Source organism: Canis aureus, chromosome 9 (assembly GCF_053574225.1).
Source record: "Canis aureus isolate CA01 chromosome 9, VMU_Caureus_v.1.0, whole genome shotgun sequence".
Classification (NCBI taxonomy): domain Eukaryota; kingdom Metazoa; phylum Chordata; class Mammalia; order Carnivora; family Canidae; genus Canis; species Canis aureus.
Genome location: NC_135619.1, coordinates 77,026,941 through 77,052,279, shown reverse-complemented (window position 1 = coordinate 77,052,279; position 25,339 = coordinate 77,026,941). Strand labels below are relative to the sequence as shown.

General features: G+C 42.0%; 1 gene segment (V, D, J or C); it reads left to right on the top strand.

Annotated features, from left to right (window-relative positions):
• Window positions 1-24,841, top strand: part of LOC144321274 (immunoglobulin heavy variable 3-74-like) — a 182,744-nt gene extending 157,903 nt beyond the window's left edge. Inside the window, 1 exon segment of the V gene segment in view lies at window positions 24,111-24,841. Within this exon segment, the coding sequence occupies window positions 24,111-24,472 (362 nt within the window).
• The last annotated feature ends 498 nt before the right edge of the window (window positions 24,842-25,339 follow it).

Genomic DNA, 25,339 nt, shown 5'->3' with positions numbered 1-25,339 from the left:
GTGCAAAAGAAATGATGTGGATACTGTGGATGGATTTCTCCATCCCACTCTCTGAGCATCACATCCATAACATTCTGGCAGGACAGTCATGAAGTCATGGTCACAAGGCCTGGACTGACAGGTGTTCCAGATTACAGCTCAGTCTACATCAACACATCATCCTGACAGTTCCCCCTTCAGCGCTGAATTCCTAAAGAGGATCCTCCCCACCCAGCCCAGCCAATGAGTATCCTTGTAAATCTTTCTAAAATCATCACCCCAAATTCCCACACCTCATCATTTCAAACACATGTGGGCAGAACTCTAGGTGTGATTCCCCTGGAAAAGTCTACTGTATACATGAGGACTCATGATACTCAAAAAAATCTTATCTGATTCTAAAATGCCTGCTGTACCCCATAAGGAACACCACCTATAGACTCTCCCAGTGCAGGGATTACATGGAGGGAATGCAGGAGAGGACAGTAGTTTCTAAGAAAAATTAGGAAACAATTAGTTTCTGATGCCAAGGAATCTCTCTTCTTCAAGGATCTACACTACTCTGCCCTTGGGGATTCTATCCCTTAAGGTTTTGTGCCAATGGGTGGACATGTGTGTTTACCAGCATGCACTTTGGTAGAAGAATTAGGGGAGCCCATGGTCATCTTTCAGGTTATCCTGTATCTTTCCCAGTCAGCCCAATGTTGGAGTGATCCTACCTCTACAACTTCCTAAACACTGTGTGGTGCTCTGCTGCATGAGCAGGGATTCATTGCACATGGAGAAGATCATACCACAGCCACACACCAACACTGGAAATAATCGCATTCTATTGAAGACATGAAGTCCCTAACTTTCACAAATTCTGCTGATTAGTCTGGCCACCATGAAGGTATTTGTCTACCATGATACTGTTCTAGAATTGTTCATGGTCAGCATGTAATTCTACATAGTGATGTGGACAATCTCGATGGAGGAATTCTCCAGGACCTGACTTGAAATGGGAGCATATCCAGTGCATAAGCAGAGTGAAGATGAGGGTAAAACATATTACCAGGCTGCTGTTCCCCATGTTTCCCCCAACTCCAGCTGCACAGGGCCCCTGCTCAGTCATGGGCTGGTGAGGTGGGATGGGTAGACGTGTGGACACCTGTGTCTCAAATCTGACTGTGCACATCAAGATATCGATCGACTACTGTTAACAAAACATAAACATCATGCACATATCTCCAGAACATTAAAGGCTCACTGTTCCTCCTACACAGATTCAGTCCCCATGCTGCAGGACCCTACGTCTCATCACATGAGTCAGGACATTGATGAAGATTGAAATATACTCAAATCCACCTCCTCACAGTTGAAAAGACTAGCACTGGTTTTAGGACAGTGACATTTGTATCCCTGCCTGGGCAACCTGTGCTCCTCAACCCTGCTGCTGACTATCATTTCCTGTGAGTGCTTGTGTCAGGGGCTCCCTGGGGGTAAAAGATTCCTTTCCCCATCCTGTGATGTCTTTCTCCATTGGAGAATCTCCCAGATCACCCTGAAGGAGTCTGGTTCTGGGCTGGGGAAAACCAGGAAATGCTTACACTCACCTGCTTCTTCTCTGGGTTTTCACTGAGCACATCAGTGTGATGTCACAAGGGTCCATCATCCTCCAGGGGAAGGCACTAGAGCAAATGCCAATGTCTGGTGAGTGGATGCTAAGTATTATAACCTGTCTCTGAAGAACAGCAAGATGTATAGAAAGTCTAACATCTGGAGAGATAAATGTTACTGTTTCACACCAGAACCACATCTATTCAACCTGATTAACAACCAGCCTGATTGAGATACAGCAGAGCATCTGTCACGAAATTACAAGTTCAAGTTTGAGCATGAGAACAGAATGGCTACAGTTAAAGAAAACAGCACCATGCAAATCAATTGCCAGTCTATATTCATTTATATATTAAAAAGCAACACTGAATCAATAGAGACCAATTAGGGAACAGATAAACACTGAGGAAACAAGGAAAAAAAACACAAGAGTTTTCAATATATTGTCAATGGAGAAGCTATTCAGAGGCAATCATTAATCATGAAATTGGAATGCTATAGATAAAAAATCAATATGCATAACACCAAATATTAGGAATACATTTTGTGAAAATCAACTATATTTTTCTGCTCATGTATTTATCAAGATAATGAAAGACAAGATATGGACCAAGGGAAAACATACACAAATTTCATAACAAAGAACTTTCACCTGAGTATCATAAGAACCCTCAAAACTCAATAGAAAAACAACATTCATCTATAAAACAGGCAGAGCTTTGTGTGGACATGTTATACAGGAGGGTACAGACACATGAAGCAAGCACAATAGAGGACACTTCCCACCAGAATCTGTCAGGGAAATTCACATCAACCACAATGAGATGCCTTATACACTCATCAAAGGGGCTCAGGTGTGAAAGAAGCACTGACCAGAACATCCTGGGGAGCATACAGGACACCTGGGTTTCAACCCTGCAAGTAGGAAGGAAAAGTAAAATAGAAGCTCTGAAAAAATCATTTTTTTCTCTTCCTTCTGAAATTAAAGGTGGATAACCTACCACGTGACCTGGAAATCCCACTCCTCATTGGTTGTTGCAGAATAATGAACCCCATGTTCATGTAAAAATGGCATGTGAGGATTTATAGTGTCTTCATTTCTGTTAGAAGTCTATAATACCCTAAAACCTTCATGATTTAAAAAATAATCCCAGTAGAAAACATCCATCAATGGGACAGGATTCTGCGATAAGACACCGTGCTATTGATGCACCCACCATCCCAGGGGAACCTGGAAGATGATGTTCCATGAAGGTCAGCAGTCTCAGAGATGACAGACCATGCAGCCTGGGGCATTCGTACAACCAGGCCAGGGTCACAGTGGTTTGGATGGGCTTTCTTTACTTCTCACTTCCCCAACCCCAGATGATGGGCTCCTCTGCATCAGGCTGCATGCTGCCCTCCAGTGCACAATGTCCTCAGGTACAGAGGCTTCACAGACTGACCCAAACCACCTCAGTTCCTCTGATGGGGAATTCTTGAGACCAGAGTCTATTGTGTGTTCTGACAGCAACAGTCCCATCCAGCATCTCCAGATCACGCTCTCTCCTGTAGGCGACCAGGACAAGGTTACGACACCTGCACTGAGTCCATCCATCTCCTGTGACTGCCTCACCCTAAAACCTGAGGCATCTACCTTCCCCTCACTCAACTGGAAATGATGTCATGTGTTTGGGAACAGAACCAAGGTCAGATTTTTAATCAACTGTCCACAAAAGGACCCAACATTATTTGTTTTCTATAGAGAAATAGATAGAGAGGGACACCTTAGTGGCTCAGCGGATGGGGATAAGCCTTTCGTTCAGGGCATTGTCCTGGGGTCCTGGGACCAATCCCATGTCGGGATCCCTGCATGGAGCCTATTTCTCCCTCTGCCTGTGTCTCTGCCTCTCTCTCTCTCACTGTATCTCTGATGAATAAATTTTAAAAAAGAAATAGATATAGAGGAACTAGTCCTGATTTAAAAAATTATATATGTATATGTAATATATGTTATTTTTTAAATAATAAATTTATTTTCATTGGTGTTAAATTTGCCAACATACATAATAACACCCAAGGCTCATCCCGTCAAGTGCCCCCTTCAGTCCCCGTCACCCATTCACCCCCACCCCGGCCCTCCTCCCCTTCCACCACCCTAGTTCATTTCCCAGAGTTAGGGGTCTTCATGTTCTGTCTCCCTTTCTGATATTTCCCCATTTCTTCTCTCTTCCCTTCTATTCCCTTTCACTATTATTTATATTCCCCAAATGAATGAGAACATAGAAAGTTTGTCCTTCTCCAATTGACTTACTTCACTCAGCATAATACCCTCAAGTTCCATCCACGTCGAAGAAAATGGTGGATATTTGTCGTTTCTAATGGCTGAGTAATATTCCATTGTATACATAAACCACATCTTCTTTATCCATTCATCTTTCGATGGACACCAAGTCTCCTTCCACAGTTTGGCTAATGTGGACATTGCTGCTAGAAATATCGGGGTGCAGGTGTCCTGGCGTTTCATTGCATCTGTATCTTTGGAGTAAATCCCCAACAGTGCAATTTCTGGGTCGTAGGGCAGGTCTAATTTTAACTCTTTGAGGAACCTCCACACAGTTTTCCAGAGTGTCTGCACCAGTTCACATTCCCAAACAGTGCAAGAGGGTTCCCTTTTCTCCGCATCCTCTCCAACATTTGTGGTTTCCTGCCTTGCTAATTTTCCCCATTCTCACTGGTGTGAGGTGGGATCTCATTGTGATTTATTTCCTTCTTTTTTTGTAATAATAAATATTTTATTGGTGTTCAATTGTCAACATACAGTATAACACACAGTGCTCATCCCGTCAAGTGCCCCCCTCAGTGCCCGTCACACATTCACCTCCACCCCCCGCCCTCCACCCCTTCAATGACCCCTAGTTCGTTTCCCAGAGTTAGGAGTCTTTATGTTCTGTCTCCCTTCCTGATATTTCATTGTGGTTTTGATTTGTATTTCCCTGATGGCAAGTGAGGCAGAGCATTTTCTCATATGAGTGTTGACATGTCTATGTCTTCCTCTGTGAGATTTCTGTTCGTGTCTTTTGCCCATTTCATGATTGGATTGTTTGTTTCTTTGGTATTGAGTTTAATAAGTTCTTTATAGATCTTGAATACTAGCCCTTTATCTGATATGTCATTTCCAAATATCTTCTCCCATTCTGTAGGTTGTCTTTTAGTTTTGTTGATTGTATCCTTTGCTGTGCAAAAGCTTCTTATCTTGATGAACTCCCAATAGTTCAGTTTGCTTTTGTTTCTTTTGCCTTCGTGGATGTATCTTGCAAGAAGTTTTTGTGGCTGAGTTCAAAAACGGTGTTGCCTGTGTTCTCTAGCATTTTGATGGAATCTTGTCTCACGTTTAGATCTTCCATACATTCTGAGTTTATTTTTGTGTATGGTGAAAGAGAGTGGTCTAGTTTCATTCTTCTGCATGTGGATGTCCAGTTGTCCCAGCACCATTTATTGAAGACACTGTCTTTCTTCCAGTGGATAGTCTTTCCTCCTATATTGAATATTAGTTGACATAAAGTTGAGGGTCCATTTCTGGATTCTCTATTCTGTCCCATTGATATATGTGTCTCTTTTTGTGCCAGTACCACACAGTTGTGATGACCACAGATTTGTAGTACAACCTGAAATCTGGCATTGTGATGCCCTCAGCTACGGTTTTCTTTTGTAAAATTCCCCTGGCTATTCGGGGTCTTTTCTGATTCCACACAAATCTTAAAATGATTTGTTCTAACTCTCTGAAGAAAGTCCATAGTATTTTGATAGGAATTGCATTAAATGACTAAATTGTCCTGGGTAACATTGACATTTTCACATTATTAATTCTGCCAATCCATGAGCATGGATTTTTCCATGGATTTTTCCATCTCTGTGTCTTCCTCAATTCCTTTCAGAAGTGTTCTGTAGTTTTTAGGGTATAGATCGTTTACCTCTTTGGTGAGGTTTATTCCTAGGTATATTATCCATTTGGGTGTAATTGTAAATGGGATTGACTCCTCAATTTCTCTTTCTTCAGTCCCATTGTTAGTGTACAGGTATGCCACTGACTTCTGGGCATTGATTCTGTATCCTGCCATGCTGCCAAATTGCTGTATGAGTTCTAGCAATCTTGGGGTGGAGACTTTTGGGTTTTCTACGTAGAGTATCATGTCATTGGTGAAGAGGTAGAGTTTGGCTTCTTCTTTGCCAATTTGAATGCCTTTAATGTCTTTTTGTTGTCTGATTGCTGAGGCTAGGACTTCCACTACTGTGTTGAACAGCAGTGGTGAGAGTGGACATCCCTGTCTTGTTCCTGATCTTAGAGGAAAGGCTCCCAGTGCTTTCCCATTGAGAATGATATTTACTGTGCATTTTTTGTAGATGGCTTTTAAGATGTTGAGGAAATTTCCCTCTATCCCTACACTCTGAAGAGTTGTGATCAGATGGATGCTGTATTTTGTCAAATGCTTTCTCTGCATCTATTGAGAGGATCGTAAGGTTTTTGGTTTTTCTCTTGCTGATATGATGAATTACATTGATTTTTTTACGAGTGTTGAACCAGCCTTGTGTCTCGGGAATAAATCCTACTGGTCATGACATTAATTTTCTTAATGTACTGTTGGATCCTATTGGCTAGTATCTTGTTGAGAATTTTTGCATCCATGTTCATCAGGGATATTGGCCTGTAATTCTCCTTTTTGGTGGGTTCTTTCTCTGGATTTGGAATTAAGGTGATGCTGGCCTTCTAGAATGAGATTGGAAGCACTCGATCTCTTTCTATCTTTCCATACAACTTTAGTAGAATAGGTATGGTTTCTTCTTTAAAACGTTGATAGAATTCACCAGGGAAGGCATCTGGCCCTGGACTTTTGTGTCTTGGGAGGTTTTTGATGACTGCTTCAATTTCCTCCCTGGTTATTGGCCTCTTCAAGTTTTCTATATGTTCCTGTTCCAGTTTTGGTAATTTGTGGCTTTCCAGGAATGCATCCATTTCGTCTAGATTGTCTAATTTATTGGCATATAGCTGTTCATAATATGTTTTTAAAATCGTTTGTATTTCCTTGGTGTTGGTAGTGATCTCTCCTTCCTCATTCATGATTTTATTAATTTGAGTCTTCTCTCTCTTCTGTTAATAAGGATGGCTAATGGTTTATCTGTCTTATAAATTCTTTCAAAAAACCAACTCCTGGTTCTGTTGATCTTGTCCACAGTTCTGGTTTCGATTTTGTTGAGTTCTGCTCAAATCTTTATTAACTCTCTTATTCTGCTGGGTGTAGGATCTATTTGCTGTTTTTTCTCTAGCTCCTTTAAGTGTAAGGTTAGCTTTTGTATTTCATTTATTTCCATTTTTTGGATGGATGCTTGTATTGCGATGTATTTCCCTTTACGACAGTTTTGCTGCATCCGAAAGATTTTGAACGGTTGTATCTTCATTCTCATTAGTTTCCATGAATCTTTTAAATTCTTCCTTCATTTCCTGGTTGACCCTTTCATCTTTTAGCAGGATGGTTCTTAACCTCCACGTGTTTGAGGTCCTTCCAAACTTCTTGTTGTGATTTAGTTCTAATTTCAAGGCATTATGGTCTGAGAATATTCAGGGGACGATCCCAATCTTTTGGTATTGGTTCAGACCCAATTTGTGACCCAATATGTGGTCTATTCTGGAGAAAGTTCCATGTGCACTTGAGAAGAATGTGTATTCAGTTGAGTTTGGATGTAAAGTTCTGTAGATATCTGTGAAATCGATCTGGTCCAGTGTATCATTTAAAGCTCTCGTATCTTTGGAGATGTTGTGTTTAGAAGACCTATCGAGTGTAGAAAGAGCTAGATTGAAGTCACCAAGTATAAGTGTATTTTTATCTAAGTAGTTCTTCACTTTGGTTATTAATTGATTGATATATTTGGCAGGTCCCACATTCGGGGCATATATATTGAGGATTGTTATGTCCTGTTGTTGGATAGATCCTTTAAGTATGAGATAGTGTCCCTCTTCATCTCTCACTACAGTCTTCCGGGTAAATTTTAGTTTATCTGATATAAGGCTGGCTATCCCTGCTTTCTTTTGAGGACCATTTGAATGGTAAATGGTTCTTCAACCTTTTATTTTCAGAGTGTAGTTGTCCTGTCTAAAGTGAGTCTCTTGTAGACAGCAAATAGATGGGTCCTGCTTTTTTATCCAGTCTGACACCTGTGCCTGATGAAGGGGTCATTAAGCCCGTTCATGTTCAAAGTTACTATTGAAAGATATGAATTTAGAGTCATCATGATATCTATTCAGTTCCTGTTTGTGGATTGTTCCATTGGACTTCTTACAGGGGAATTTTCAGGGTCTCCCTTAAAATTTATTGCTGAGCTGGTTTGGAGGTCACATATTCTTTCAGTTCCTGTCTGTCTTGGAAGCACTTTATCTCTCCTTCCATTTTGAATGAGAGCCTTGCTAGATGAAGTATTCTTGATGTCATGTTTTTCTCATTTACCACCCTTTCTGGCCTGCCAGGTCTTGTGGAGAGGTCTGCTGTTACCCTAATACTCCTCCCCATAAAAGTCAGGGATTTCTTGTCTCTTACTGCTTTAAAGATCTTCTCTTTATCTTTGGAATCATCATGCTTAACTATTAAATGTCGAGGTGTTGAATGGTTTTTATTGATTTTATGAGGGGATCTCTCTATTTCTTTGATCTGCATGCCTGTTTCCTTTCCTAGATGAGGAAAGTTTTCAGCTATGATTTGTTCAAATACATATTCTGGCCCTCTGTCCCTTTTGGCACCCTTGGGAACCCCAACTAAACGTAGGTTTTTCTTCCTCAGGCTGTCATTTATTTCCCTTAGTCTATCCTCATGGTCTTTTAATTATTTGTCTCTTTTTCCCTCAGTTTCCCTCTTTGCCATCAACTTGTCTTCTATGTCACTCACTTGTTCTTCCACCTCGTTAACACTCATCGTTAGGACTTCTAGTTTGGATTGCATCTTATTCAATTGATTTTTCATTTCTGCCTGATTAGATCTAAATTCTGCAGTCATGAAGTCTCTTGAGTCCTTTATGCTTTTTTCTATCACCACCAGTAGCTGTATAATAGGTGTAATAGGTTTAATACGTTTAATAGGCCTCTGAATTGGCTTTCTGACATTGAATTGTCATCCAAATTTTGTAACTCTGTGGGAGAGAGGACTGTTTCTGATTCTTTCTTTTGAAGTGGGGTTTTCTTTCTAGTCATTTTGCTCAGTGCCAAGTGACCAAAAACAAGTTGTATTGAGAAAAGGAGAAAAAGAGAGAAGAGAAAGAAGGAAAGAAAATAAAAAAAGAAAACAAGGAAAAAATAGAAAAAAGGAGAAGAAAAAGAGAAAAAATAAAGGAAAGAACGGGGTGGAGTGGCAAACAGAAATCAAAAAGCAAAAAAAAAAAAAACATTGGGGAGTATCCTCTGATTCTGTATACTTTAAGTCTCTTGACTTTCCCTGGAGCTTTCCAGTGCTGCTTGGTCAATAATTTGTTTTTCCCCTGTCCCTCCAGCTGGTCTTCTGGGGGAGGTGCTTGTTGTCCTGATTTTCAGGCATTAGCACTTGGGGGAGCTGTTTAGCCCCCTGCCCGGTGCAGGGCTCAGTGGAGGTTGTTTATCCTGTGAGGCCACAGTTAGTTCTTTGAAGAGACTGTTAGAACACTAACAGTGGCAGCAGCCAGTTCTGGTGCCCTGGATTCAGCTCCTTCGATACCTATGGAGCTCTCAGTCTGCAGGTGCCTGCATTCTCCAGGGGCAGGGCCACTGATCTGCTCAGCTTGGGGCAGGAGCATCCTTGCTGTCCTGGGCTCTCCTGGCCTTTGCCTGTCCCAGGGGGAGGCCAGATCCTGGGCTACGTCCCTGGCGCCCTGTGCTCGTGGGCCTGTGCTGTTGTATTTGTGCTCTCAGTCAGACAGCCCCCTCTCTGAGGAACCTCTTCTTCTGCTGGAGCCACCTCCGAGCTGCTCCCAGGGCCGCTCAGCCCCCTCTCTGCGGAGCCTCTGCCTGGACCCCTCCAAGCTTCTCCCGGGTCCAGCCCTGCATGCGTTTCAGCGTGAACTCTTCTGACTCTAGCATTCCAACTGTTCTCTCTTTAGATCTAAGGCTGAATTCATAGATTTTCAGGATTATCTGAAGGTTATCTAGTTAATTTGGTGGGGACAGGTGACTTGGGGACCCTACTCTTCCGCCATCTTGCCCCTCCTCCCTCGAAATCTCTATATTATATGTTATATATTATATATTTATTTAAAGAGAAAGAGAGTGAAGGAGAGGAGAAAGAGAGAGAGAAGGAAAATCTCAAGTACATTCCCCATGACCTAAGAGCCTGACTTGGGGCTCAATTACAGAATCCTGAGATCATGATGTGAATCAAAAACAAAGAGTAAGATGCTTAACCACCTGAGTCACCCAGGCGCCCCATCCTTGAGAAAATATTTAGTGGGAGATTTGGATTTATTATTATTGTGTTTTGTCAGATTTTGTATTTGAGGTTAAGAGTCCCTTCTGTATTTTGGATACTAACTCCTTCTCAGTATATAGTTGAACACACCATCTCCCATTTCATAGGCTGCCTTCTTGCTCTGCTAATATTTGCTCTGCACACTTTGTACATGAAATAGCCCCACTCATCTGTCTTTGCTTTATTATTGTGATTTTAATGTTATTCAAAAACATCACAGCTAAGCAAATGTCATGATGTTTTCCCCTTAGTTTTCATTTATGAGTTCTAGGGTTGAGACTTCTGCTTAACCCTTTAATCCATTCTGAGATTTTCTGTGTCCCTGTATCTGTGTTATGTTTGATAAGGACCAAGTGCCATTATTTGCATGAGGTGTCCAACACCATTTGCTATGGAGACTATCCTTTCCCCACTGTGTATTCTTAGATATCCTGTGGAGGAAGGATTTCTGACTGTATATGCACATGTTTACTCCTGGGCTCACTATTTTGCTCCACCGTCTACAGGTCTGATGTTATGCAGTCACACACTGATATGCTGAATGAGTGACTAAAATAAATTTCTGTAGAGGGATGTGTGATGTCTGACTATTGTTCTTACTTTTCATAATTGTATGCTCACTATCCTGAGATTTTCCTTTCCATATGAATACGGAATTTTTCTATTATGTAAGAAAACAATTGGTATTTTGATTAATTTAATCAACATTAAAATCATTTGAACAAAAATTTTGTCTATACAGACAAATAAAAATATTCAAGGAGATTTAAATAAATATATAGAAAATAAAAATGAAATTTAAAACTCAGAGGAGGGGCAAGATGGCGGAAGAGTAGGGTCCCCAAATCACCTGTCCCCACCAAATTACCTAGAGAACCTTCAAATCATCCTGAAAATCTACGAATTCGGCCTGAGATTTAAAGAGAGAACAGCTGAAATGCTACAGTGAGAAGAGTTTGTGCTTCTATCAAGGTAGGAAGACGGGGAAAAAGAAATAAAGAAACAAAGGGCATCCAAGGGGGAGGGGCCCACGAGGAGCCGGGCTAAGGCTGGGGCGAGAGCCCCCAGGACAGGAGAGCTCTGTCCCGGAGAAGCAGGAGCTTCATCAATCTTCCTGGGTGGAAAAGGGCTCACAGGGAGTTAGAGCAGGACCCCAGGAGGACGGGGATGCCCTCAGGCTCCCTGGGGCACTAACAGACACCTGAGCCCTGGGGAGAGTGCACCGAGCTCCCAAAGGGCTGCAACGTGCATGGCAGGACCCAGAGAAGCTTGGAGGGGCTCGGGCAGTGGCTCCACGGAGGGGGCCGTGTGGCCCGGGAGTAGCTCAGAGGGGCTCGGGTGGTGGCTCCGGAGGGGGCTGCGTGGCCCGGATCAGCTCGGAGGGGCTCAGCTGGCAGCTCTGCGTGGAGGAGGCTGCACGGGCTGAGAGCAGCTCGGCGGCGGTGGCTCCGGCAGAGGAAGAGGCTCCGCGCAGAGGGGGCTGCTCGACTCTGGGAGCAGCTCGGAGGGGCTCTGGTGGTGACTCCACGAATAGGCAGCTGCACAGCCGGGAGCGTGAATCCAACAGCACAGGCCCAGAAGCACAGAGCACCAGGACACAGCCCAGGATCCGGCCTCCCCCAGGATAGGCAGATGCCGGGAGGGCGCAGGACAGCAAGGCACTCCTGCCCAGAGCTGAGCAGATCAACGGCGCCACCCCAGAGCCTGCAGGCCCTGCAGACAGAGAGCTCCGGAGTTACTGTGGGAGCTGAATCCAGGTTTCCAGAGCTGCTGCAGCCACTGGGGTTGTTCCTCCTGGGGCCTCATGGGTCAACAACCCCCAATGAGCCCTGCACCAGGCAGGGGGCAGAGCAGACCCCCAAATGTTAATAACTGAAAATCAACACAACAGGCCCCTCCCCCAGAAGACCAGCTAGGCGGACAAGTTCCAGGGGAAGTCGAGGGACTTAAAGTATACAGAATCAGAAGATACTCCCCCATGTTTTTTTCTTTTTTCTTTTTGATTTCTGATTGCTTCCCCCACCCTTTTTCCCCCTTTCTTTCTTTTTCTTTCTCTTTTTCTTCTCTTTTTCATTTTTTTCTTTTTCTCTGTTCTTTCCTTCTTTCTCTCTCTTTTTATCCTTTTCCCAATACAACTTGTTTTTGGCCACTCTGCACTGAGCAAAATGACTAAAAGGAAAACCTCAACTCAAAAGAAAGAATCAGAAACAGTCCTCTCTCCCACAGTTACAAAATCTGGATTACAATTCAGTGACAGAAAGCCAATTGAGAAACACTATTATACAGCTACTAGTGGCGATAGAAAAAAGCATAAAGGACTCAAGAGACTTCATGACTGCAGAATTTAGATCCAATCAGGCAGAAATTAAAAATAAATTGAATGAGATGCAATCCAAACTAGAAGTCCTAACGACGAGGGTTAACGAGGTGGAAGAACGAGTGAGTGACATAGAAGACAAGTTGATGGCAAAGAGGGAAACTGAGGAAAAAAGAGACAGACAATTAAAAGACCATGAGACAGATTAAGGGAAATAAACGACAGCCTGAGGAAGAAAAACCTACTTTTAATTGGGGTTCCCAAGGGCATCGAAAGGGCCAGAGGGCCAGAATATGTATTTGAACAAATCTAGCTGAAAACTTTCCTTATCTGGGAAGGAAACAGGCATTGAGATCCAGGAAATAGAGAGATCTCCCCACCCAAAATCAATAAAAACCGTCGAACACCTCGACATTTAATAGTGAAGCTTGCAAATTCCAAAGATACAGAGAAGATACTTAAAGCAGCAAGAGACAAGAAAGCCCTGACTTTTATGGGGAGGAATATTAGGGTAACAGCAGACCTCTCCACAGAACCTGACAGGCCAGAAAGGGCTGGCAGGATATATTCAGGGTCCTATATGAGAAGAACATACAACCAGGAATACTTTATCCAGCAAGGCTCTCATTCAAAATGGTAGGAGAGATAAAGAGTTTCCAAGACAGGCAGGAACTGAAAGAATATGTGACCTCCAAACCAGCTCTGCAAGAAATTTTAAGGGGGACTCTTAAAATTCCCCCTTAAGAAGAAGTTCAGTGGAAAGATCCACAAAAACAAGGACTGAATAGATATCATGATGACACTAAACTCATATCCCTCAATAGTAACACTGAACGTGAATGGGCTTAAGGACCCCATCAAAAGGCGCAGGGTTTCAGACTGGATAAAAAAGCAGGACCCATCTATATGCTGTCTACAAGAGTCTCATTTTAGACAGAAGGACACCTACAATCTGAAAATAAATGGTTAGAAAACCATTTACCATTCAAATGGTCCTCAAAAGAAAGCAGGGATAGCCAGCCTTATATCAGATAAACTAAAATTTACCCCAAAGACTGTAGTGAGAGATGAAGAGGGACACTATATCATACTTAAAGGATCTATTCAACAAGAGGACATAACAATCCTCAACATATATGCCCCGAATGTGGGACCTGCCAAATATTTAAACCAATTAATAACCAAAGTGAAGAACTACTTAGATATAAATACACTTATACTTGGTGACTTCAATCTAGCTCTTTCTACACTCGATAGGTCTTCTAAGCACACATGTCCAAAGAAACAAGAGCTTTAAATGATACACTGGACCAGATGGATTTCACAGATATCTACAGAACTTTACATCCAAACTCAACTGAATACACATTCTTCTCAAGTGCACATGGAACTTTCTCCAGAATAGACCACATACTGATTCACAAATCGGGTTTGAACAGATATCAAAAGATTGAGATCATCCCCTGCATATTCTCAGACCATAATGCCTTGAAATTAGAAGAAATCACAACAAGAAGTTGGAAGGAACTCAAACACGTGGAGGTTAAGAACCATCCTGCTAAAAGATGAAAGGGTCAACCAGGAAATTAAGGAAGAATTAAAAAGATTCATGGAAACTAATGAAAATGAAGATACAACCATTCAAAATCTTTGGGATGCAGCCAAAGCAGTCCTAAGGGGGAAATACATCGCAAAACAAGCATCCATTCAAAAACTGGAAAGAACTCAAGTACAAAAGCTAACATTACACATAAAGGAGCTAGAGAAGAAAAAGCAGATGGACTCTACACCCAGGGAAAAAGAGAGTTAATTAAAATTTGAGCAGAACTCAATGAAATCGAGACCAGAAGAACTGTGGAACAGATCAACAGAACCAGGAGTTAGTTCTTTGAAAGAATTAATAAGATAGATAATTCCTTAGCCAACCTTATTAAAAAGAAGAAAGAGAAGACTCAAATTAATAAAATCATGAATGAGAAAGGAGAGATCACCACCAACACCAAGGAAATACAATCGATTTTAAAAACATATTATGAACAGCTATACGCCAATAAATTAGGCAATCTAGAAGAAATGGACGCATTCCTGGAAAGCCACAAACTACCAAAACTGGAACAGGAAGAAATAGAAAACCTGAACAGGCCAAAAACCAGGGAGGAAATTGAAGCAGTCATCAAAAACCTCCCAAGAAACAAGAATCCAGGGCCAGATGGCTTCCCAGGGGAATCCTATCAAAAGTTTAAAGAAGAAATCAAACCTATTCTACTAAAGCTGTTTGGAAAGATAGAAAGAGATGGAGTACTTCCAAATTCATTCTATGAGGCCAGCATCACCTCAATTCCAAAACCAGACAAAGACCCCACCAAAAAGGAGTATTACAGAATATCCCTGATGGACATGGATGCAAAAATTCTCAACAAGATACTAGCCAATAGGAACCAACAATACATTAAGAAAATAATTCACCATGACCAAACAGGATTTATTCCCGAGACACAAGGCTGATTGGACACTCAAAACAATCAATGTGATTCATCATATCAGCAAGAGAAAAACCAAAAACGTATGATCCTCTCATCAGATGCAGAGAAAGCATTTGACAAAATACAACATCCATTCCTGATCAAATCTCTTCAGAGTGTAGGGATAGAGGGAACTTTCCTTGACATCTTAAAAGCCATCTATGAAAAGCCCACAGCAAATATCATTCTCAATGGGGAAGCACTGGGAGTCTTTCCCCTAAGATCAGGAACAAGACAGGGATGTCCACTCTCACCACTGCTATTCAACATAGTAGTGGAAGTCCTAGCCTCAGCAATCAGACAACAAAAAGACATTAAAGGCATTCAAATTGGCAAAGAAGAAGTCAAACTCTCCCTCGTCTCCAATGACATGATACTCTACATAGAAAACCCAAAAGCCTCCACCCCCCGATTCCTAGTACTCATACAGCAATTTGGCAGCCTGGCAGGATACAAAATCAATGCCCAGAAATCAATGGCATTTCTATACACTAACAATGAGACTGAAGAAAGAGAAAGTAAGGAGTCAATCCCATTTACAACTGCACCCAAAAGCATAAGATACCTAGGAATAAACCTAACCAAAGAGGTAAAGGATCTATACCCTAAAACCTATAGAACACTTCTGAAAGAAATTGAGGAAGACACAAAGAGATGGAAAAATATTCCATGCTCATGGATTGGCAGAATTAATACTGTGAAAATGTCAATGTTACCCAGGCATTTACACATTTAATGGAATCCCTATCAAAATACCATGGACTTTCTTCAGAGAGTTAGAATAAATTATTGTAAGATTTGTGTGGAATCAGAAAAGACCCCGAATAGCCAAGGGAATTTTTTTTTTTTTAGCCAGGGGAATTTTAAAAAAGAAAACCATATCTGGGGGCATCACAATGCCAGATTTCAGGTTGTACTACAAAGCTATGGTCATCAAGACAGTGTGGTACTGGCACAAAAAGAGACACATAGATCAATGGAACAGATTAGAGAACCCAGAAGTGGACCCTCAACTTTGTAGTCAACTAATATTCAATAAAGGAGGAAAGACTATCCATTGGAAGAAAGTCTCTTCAATAAATGGTGCTGGGAAAATTGGACATCCACATGCAGAAGAATGAAACTAGACCACTCTCTTTCACCATACACAAAGATAAACTCAAAATGGATGAAAGATCTAAATGTGAGACAAGATTCCATCAAAATCCTAGAGAAGAACACAGGCAACACCCTTTTTGAACTCGGCCATAGTAACTTCTTGCAAGATACATCCACGAAGACAAAAGAAACAAAAGCAAAAATGAACTATTGGGACTTCATCAAGATAAGAAGCTTTTGCACAGCAAAGGATACAGTCAACAAAACTCAAAGACAACCTACAGAATGGGAGAAGATATTTGCAAATGACATATCAGATAAAGGGCTAGTTTCCAAGATCTATAAAGAACTTATTAAACTCAACACCAAAGAAACAAACAATCCAATCATGAAATGGGCAAAAGACATGAACAGAAATCTCACAGAGGAAGACATAGACATGGCCAACATGCATATGAGAAAATGTTCTGCATCACTTGCCATCAGGGAAATACAAATCAAAACTACAATGAGATACCACCTCACACCAGTGAGAATGGGGAAAATTAACAAGGCAGGAAACAACAAATGTTGGAGAGGATGCGGAGAAAAGGGAACCCTCTTACACTGTTGGTGGGAATGTGAACTGGTGCAGCCACTCTGGAAAACTGTGTGGAGGTTCCTCAAAGAGTTAAAAATAGACCTGCCCTACGACCCAGCAATTGCACTGTTGGGGATTTACCCCAAAGATACAAATGCAATGAAACGCCGGGACACCTGCACCCCGATGTTTCTAGCAGCAGTGGCCACGATAGCCAAACTGTGGAAGGAGCCTCGGTGTCCAACGAAAGATGAATGGATAAAGAAGATGTGGTTTATGTATACAATGGAATATTACTCAGCTATTAGAAATGACAAATACCCACCATTTGCTTCAACGTGGATGGAACTGGAGGGTATTATGCTGAGTGAAGTAAGTCAGTCGGAGTAGGACAAACATTATATGTTCTCATTCATTTGGGGAATATAAATAATAGTGAAAGGGAATAGAAGGGAAGAGAGAAGAAATGGGGAAATATCAGAAAGGGAGACAGAACATGAAGACCCCTAACTCTGGGAAATGAACTAGGGTGGTGGAAGGGGAGGAGGGCCGGGGTGGGGGTGAATGGGTGACGGGGACTGAAGGGGGCACTTGACGGGATGAGCCTTGGGTGTTATTATGTATGTTGGCAAATTTAACACCAATGAAAATAAATTTATTATTTAAAAAATAACATATATTACATATACATATATAATTTTTTAAATCAGGACTAGTTCCTCTATATCTATTTCTTTTTTAAAATTTACTCATCAGAGATACAGTGAGAGAGAGAGAGGCAGAGACACAGGCAGAGGGAGAAATAGGCTCCATGCAGGGATCCCGACATGGGATTGGTCCCAGGACCCCAGGACAATGCCCTGAACGAAAGGCTTATCCCCATCCGCTGAGCCACTAAGGTGTCCCTCTCTATCTATTTCTCTATAGAAAACAAATAATGTTGGGTCCTTTTGTGGACAGTTGATTAAAAATCTGACCTTGGTTCTGTTCCCAAACACATGACATCATTTCCAGTTGAGTGAGGGGAAGGTAGATGCCTCAGGTTTTAGGGTGAGGCAGTCACAGGAGATGGATGGACTCAGTGCAGGTGTCGTAACCTTGTCCTGGTCGCCTACAGGAGAGAGCGTGATCTGGAGATGCTGGATGGGACTGTTGCTGTCAGAACACACAATAGACTCTGGTCTCAAGAATTCCCCATCAGAGGAACTGAGGTGGTTTGGGTCAGTCTGTGAAGCCTCTGTACCTGAGGACATTGTGCACTGGAGGGCAGCATGCAGCCTGATGCAGAGGAGCCCATCATCTGGGGTTGGGGAAGTGAGAAGTAAAGAAAGCCCATCCAAACCACTGTGACCCTGGCCTGGTTGTACGAATGCCCCAGGCTGCATGGTCTGTCATCTCTGAGACTGCTGACCTTCATGGAACATCATCTTCCAGGTTCCCCTGGGATGGTGGGTGCATCAATAGCACGGTGTCTTATCGCAGAATCCTGTCCCATTGATGGATGTTTTCTACTGGGATTATTTTTTAAATCATGAAGGTTTTAGGGTATTATAGACTTCTAACAGAAATGAAGACACTATAAATCCTCACATGCCATTTTTACATGAACATGGGGTTCATTATTCTGCAACAACCAATGAGGAGTGGGATTTCCAGGTCACGTGGTAGGTTATCCACCTTTAATTTCAGAAGGAAGAGAAAAAAATGATTTTTTCAGAGCTTCTATTTTACTTTTCCTTCCTACTTGCAGGGTTGAAACCCAGGTGTCCTGTATGCTCCCCAGGATGTTCTGGTCAGTGCTTCTTTCACACCTGAGCCCCTTTGATGAGTGTATAAGGCATCTCATTGTGGTTGATGTGAATTTCCCTGACAGATTCTGGTGGGAAGTGTCCTCTATTGTGCTTGCTTCATGTGTCTGTACCCTCCTGTATAACATGTCCACACAAAGCTCTGCCTGTTTTATAGATGAATGTTGTTTTTCTATTGAGTTTTGAGGGTTCTTATGATACTCAGGTGAAAGTTCTTTGTTATGAAATTTGTGTATGTTTTCCCTTGGTCCATATCTTGTCTTTCATTATCTTGATAAATACATGAGCAGAAAAATATAGTTGATTTTCACAAAATGTATTCCTAATATTTGGTGTTATGCATATTGATTTTTTATCTATAGCATTCCAATTTCATGATTAATGATTGCCTCTGAATAGCTTCTCCATTGACAATATATTGAAAACTCTTGTGTTTTTTTTCCTTGTTTCCTCAGTGTTTATCTGTTCCCTAATTGGTCTCTATTGATTCAGTGTTGCTTTTTAATATATAAATGAATATAGACTGGCAATTGATTTGCATGGTGCTGTTTTCTTTAACTGTAGCCATTCTGTTCTCATGCTCAAACTTGAACTTGTAATTTCGTGACAGATGCTCTGCTGTATCTCAATCAGGCTGGTTGTTAATCAGGTTGAATAGATGTGGTTCTGGTGTGAAACAGTAACATTTATCTCTCCAGATGTTAGACTTTCTATACATCTTGCTGTTCTTCAGAGACAGGTTATAATACTTAGCATCCACTCACCAGACATTGGCATTTGCTCTAGTGCCTTCCCCTGGAGGATGATGGACCCTTGTGACATCACACTGATGTGCTCAGTGAAAACCCAGAGAAGAAGCAGGTGAGTGTAAGCATTTCCTGGTTTTCCCCAGCCCAGAACCAGACTCCTTCAGGGTGATCTGGGAGATTCTCCAATGGAGAAAGACATCACAGGATGGGGAAAGGAATCTTTTACCCCCAGGGAGCCCCTGACACAAGCACTCACAGGAAATGATAGTCAGCAGCAGGGTTGAGGAGCACAGGTTGCCCAGGCAGGGATACAAATGTCACTGTCCTAAAACCAGTGCTAGTCTTTTCAACTGTGAGGAGGTGGATTTGAGTATATTTCAATCTTCATCAATGTCCTGACTCATGTGATGAGACGTAGGGTCCTGCAGCATGGGGACTGAATCTGTGTAGGAGGAACAGTGAGCCTTTAATGTTCTGGAGATATGTGCATGATGTTTATGTTTTGTTAACAGTAGTCGATCGATATCTTGATGTGCACAGTCAGATTTGAGACACAGGTGTCCACACGTCTACCCATCCCACCTCACCAGCCCATGACTGAGCAGGGGCCCTGTGCAGCTGGAGTTGGGGGAAACATGGGGAACAGCAGCCTGGTAATATGTTTTACCCTCATCTTCACTCTGCTTATGCACTGGATATGCTCCCATTTCAAGTCAGGTCCTGGAGAATTCCTCCATCGAGATTGTCCACATCACTATGTAGAATTACATGCTGACCATGAACAATTCTAGAACAGTATCATGGTAGACAAATACCTTCATGGTGGCCAGACTAATCAGCAGAATTTGTGAAAGTTAGGGACTTCATGTCTTCAATAGAATGCGATTATTTCCAGTGTTGGTGTGTGGCTGTGGTATGATCTTCTCCATGTGCAATGAATCCCTGCTCATGCAGCAGAGTACCACACAGTGTTTAGGAAGTTGTAGAGGTAGGATCACTCCAACATTGGGCTGACTGGGAAAGATACAGGATAACCTGAAAGATGACCATGGGCTCCCCTAATTCTTCTACCAAAGTGCATGCTGGTAAACACACATGTCCACCCATTGGCACAAAACCTGTAAGGGATAGAATCCCCAAGGGCAGAGTAGTGTAGATCCTTGAAGAAGAGAGATTCCTTGGCATCAGAAACTAATTGTTTCCTAATTTTTCTTAGAAACTACTGTCCTCTCCTGCATTCCCTCCATGTAATCCCTACACTGGGAGAGTCTATAGGTGGTGTTCCTTATGGGGTACAGCAGGCATTTTAGAATCAGATAAGATTTTTTTGAGTATCATGAGTCCTCATGTATACAGTAGACTTTTCCAGGGGAATCACACCTAGAGTTCTGCCCACATGTGTTTGAAATGATGAGGTGTGGGAATTTGGGGTGATGATTTTAGAAAGATTTACAAGGATACTCATTGGCTGGGCTGGGTGGGGAGGATCCTCTTTAGGAATTCAGCGCTGAAGGGGGAACTGTCAGGATGATGTGTTGATGTAGACTGAGCTGTAATCTGGAACACCTGTCAGTCCAGGCCTTGTGACCATGACTTCATGACTGTCCTGCCAGAATGTTATGGATGTGATGCTCAGAGAGTGGGATGGAGAAATCCATCCACAGTATCCACATCATTTCTTTTGCACAAGCACATTGTCACATTTCAAAAATAGCAGAAGTTACGAATTTGTTAGGGAGAAATCTCCAGTCCCAGTGTCTGCAGCCCAACACCTCTCAACTCTTCCCAGATGATGCCTTAAGGAACTTCTCTACTTCTGTCCACATAAGGGTGCAAATATCCCCACTACAAAAATTAATACCTTTGTCTTTTATGCAAAGTGTTTAACCTCCATCATTCTTTCAGTGTAGCTGTTGATTCAAAGCTTCCTAGTGAGAATGGTGTGCACACAAAAGCAGTATATTGGTCCCAATATCCTGACTCATTGCTGTGAGGAAGTCAGGAGTACCCTTGTCCCTGTCACCTCCTCAACCCAGCAGCACAGCTGTCATCTCACCAGGGTTTCTGACACTCCCACGATGTGGGTTCTCACACTGTCTCACACAGTAGTACATGGCTGTGTCCTCAGCTCTCAGACTGGTCAGCTCCATGTTGGCTGTGCTTGTGGTTGTGTCTGCCATCAGGGTGACTCTGCCTGGAACTTCTGCACATACTTTGTCTCACCATCTTCAGGACCAATCCATCCCATCCACTCAAGCCCTGGTCCTGGAGCCTGTCATACCCATTCCAAAATGTAGTCAGTGAAGCTGTATCCAGATGTCTTGCAGGGGACTATCACTGATGCCCCTAGCTTCTTCACCTCAGCCCCAGACTGCACCAGCTGGACCTCAGAATGCACACCTGTGGAGAGGAACAGGAGGGTATTAAGTCATCCTGACTGGCCTTAATCCTCTCCTCAGCATAGAAACTGGGTTGTAGGGGATCCCTGGGTGGCGCAGTGGTTTGGCGCCTGCCTTTGGCCCAGGGCGTGATCCTGGAGACACAGGATCGAATCCCACATCGGGCTCCCGGTGCATGGAGCCTGCTTCTCTCTCTGCCTCTCTCTCTCTCTCTGTGACTATCATAAATAAATAAAAATTTAAAAAAAATTTAAAAAAAATAAAATAAAAATAAAAAATAAAACTCATAGGCACTCTAAGAAAATATGTAAGTCTTAATATGTATAATCAGATTTCAAAGAGAAGAAATTACAGACACCAAAAAATAAAAAGAACCATGAATAAAACTCTAATATTTTAATAGAGGAAATATTGGAAAACCACGGCAGAATACAAAATTACTAGTATTACCAATACACTAAAACAATTCCATGAAGAAATAAAAAATGAACAAAACAGAACAAATACAAGGACTGAAATCATTATCTAAACATTTCTGCTTCATGAAAGACAACGAAAAATTTAAAAACAAACCAAAAATAAAGACCAAAATTGGATGGTTTTATCTTTGAATTTTACCAAATATTTTAAGAATTAAGGCCAAAACTTTTAAATCTCTTCCAAAACATCATGAGAATGTAACATGCCCAAATTGATTTAGGGAGGCCAGGATGTCTCTGACAGTGAACCCACACCAAGGTCCTCATAGGAAGGGACTCATGGACATTGTCTCAAATGCACATAAATGCAAAAGTCCTGACATCCTGAATCCAACAGCCCATGGACAGATTGCACAGGATGACCTAGAGGAAATCATCCCTGGGATGCAAGGGTGCTTCAACACACCCAGATCATAAATGAGTGAAGGATTGGATGTATATGATTCTTTCTTATAATGCCTATAACTGCTTGACAATGTGTAACATGCTTTTATCTTCAAAACGTCTTAACAATCAAGGCAGAAGAGATTGCCTCTGTGAATTAGTCGCATTTTATGAAAAACCCAGAACCAACACTGCATTCAAAGTGAAAAACTGAAACCTTCCTGTCAAGTCAGGATCCACACAAGGAGGTCATTCCCACCATGAGTATTCAACATAGTATCATGAAGGAGAATAAACTGTGCCACCCCATATGTCAGCTGGTCCCCTGGGTTATTGTGAACTAAAGTCACTTGGAAAACATCCAGTGGACATATGGGCCAAGACTCCTATGTCCCCCTGATGGCAGGAAATAAATCTCCTATGGGAAATTTCCGTTCCCTGTAGCAGGAGGGCAGAGCCAACCTCAGCACCAGAATAAGAAAACAGGGTCCAAAAGGCTGTGCAAACAACCCTTATCAGTTCCTCACTAACTCACTGACCCAAACCCAATTGCTGGCCTTATATCTCCACAAACCCATCTTGTTGTGTAAGAAGCACAAGGACTGCCCACTTTGGTCATTGCCTGCATGTTGTATTATGGGGAGTTCATGCACATGAAAAACAAAAGGCATTTCCACTTAGATCTGTCATATGTCTAAAGAGTGAGTAGTCCAGACAAATAACCAGAAAGAAGAGAAAGAAAATATTACTGGCCCGACAGGAAATCCAATCCCGGAAATTAAGGAAACAAAAAATAAAAGTTATTTAAATCAATAAATATAGAAAAAATTATTTGTATCCATATGACATGATCTATTGCAGGGTCAACCCTACAAGCTCCAAAACCAAACACTTAGAATTAATGAACAATTTCATGGAATCTATAGGATACAAAATCAACATATGAAATAAATATAGGTTTCCACTCATTAACAACAAATTATCCATTTATTTTTAAACATTTTCTTTATTTTTTCATGAAAGACACAGAGAGACAGAGACACAGGCAGACAGAGAAACTGGGTCCATGCTGGGAGACCAATGTGGGACTTGATATCAGGACTCCAAGATCACGCCCTGAGCAGAAGGCAGACCTCAACCACTGAACCACCCAGGCATCCCTAACAATAAATTATTTAAAAGGTAATTAATAAAACATTATTACACTGACACCAGTGTTAAAAATAAAATATGTAGAACTAAATATCCTGAAGGAGGTAAAATACTGTACTCTAAAAGTACCTGCATTGATGAGAGATTTTTAAAATCATAGAGAAATGCAAATGTAATTTGGTTCATAGATTCGAACATTTCATAATGTCACAAGACATTACACACACTGTCCCACAGATGTAAGCAATCCTTGTTAATAATATGTAAAGAATCAAATCTAGGTCTGGTGCTGATTGTATATTCAAAGGACATGCAAAGAAGCCTCCCTCCACTGATTAAACCAGCCCAGTCTGACCCTGCAGCTGGGAGAGCAGCCCCAGCACCAGGATCCCCGGGTGACCCCATTCAAGGATCAGGACAGGACACAGACAACTCACCATGGAGTCTGTGCTCAGATGGATTTACCTTGTCACTATTTTAAAAGGTAATTCATGGAGAACAAGAGACCTTGAGTATGTGAGTGGAGGTGAGTGAGAGAAACAGGGTGTGGGACAGTTTCCTGACCAGGATGTCTTGTGTCTACAGGTGTCCAGGGTGAGGTACAGCTGGTGGAGTCTGGGGGAGACCTTGTGAAGCCTGGGGGGTCCCTGAGACTCTCCTGTGTGGCCTCTGGATTCACCTTTAGTAGTTACTACATGTTTTGGATCCGCCAGGCACCAGGGAAGGGCAATCAGTGGGTCGGATATATTAACAAAGATGGAAGTAGCACATACTACCCAGACGCTGTGAAGGGCCGATTCACCATCTCCAGAGACAATGCCAAGAACACACTGTATCTGCAGATGAACAGCCTGACAGTGGAGGACACAGCCCTTTATTACTGTGCGAGAGACACAGTGAGGCGACTTCAGTGTGAGCTCAGACACAAACCTCCTTGTAGAAGGTGATTGGGACCAGCAGGGGGTGCACATTCCTCACTACTTCTGTCTTGAAGGCCCAGGAGCAGGTGCAGATGGACGTTCTGAGCAGGTTTCCTGTAAAATCTGGGTTTCCGCTCTAAGGAACAACATCCCCCAGGGAGCGTCTCCGGATCAGGAATTTGTGCTTAAATATTTGGTTTCTTATATAATTAGAGTCTTTAGGAAAACAGCTACTTTATATGTGCAGAAGACAGAGTTGCTTACACTTATTTACTATCTCCCTAAATATGAAAAGTATCTGTGCCTCCAGGATGTCGAGGTGTCTGTCCTTCCTGATTAGGGAGATTTTCAGTAATTATTTCATTGAATAAATCTGCCAACATTTCTTGCTCTTAATTTTCTGGGCCTCCTATCATAGGAATGTCATTGTTTCATAAGTCACTCAGTTCCCTATTTCTACATTTACGGACATTTACTCTGTTTCCCTCTACTGTTCTGTCATTATTTTCCACCATGGTATCTTCTAATTCTCCAATATGCTAGTCTTTCATTCATCCTCTATATTCCTGCATTTGGGACAGCATTCCCGTAATAGCATTTTTAATGTTGGGCTGACAAGGGATTATTTCTTTTATCTCTACAATAAGAGATTCTCGAGGGTCTTCAATGTTTGTTCAATTCCAGTTGTATCTTTAAAAACATTGTTTTAGATTCCAGCCTGCTTTATAATCTGAACACCTTTAACCAGGCATGTCCTCAAGTGGATGGATTTCCATGATAAACTCATAGAATGAAAAGAAATCTGAACAGTTTTCCTCTTTGCTGCTCATCCTAATTGCGGCAACTTCAGGAAGTAGTTTCCTTCCCTGCCCCAGCCCCATAGCTATGTCTCCT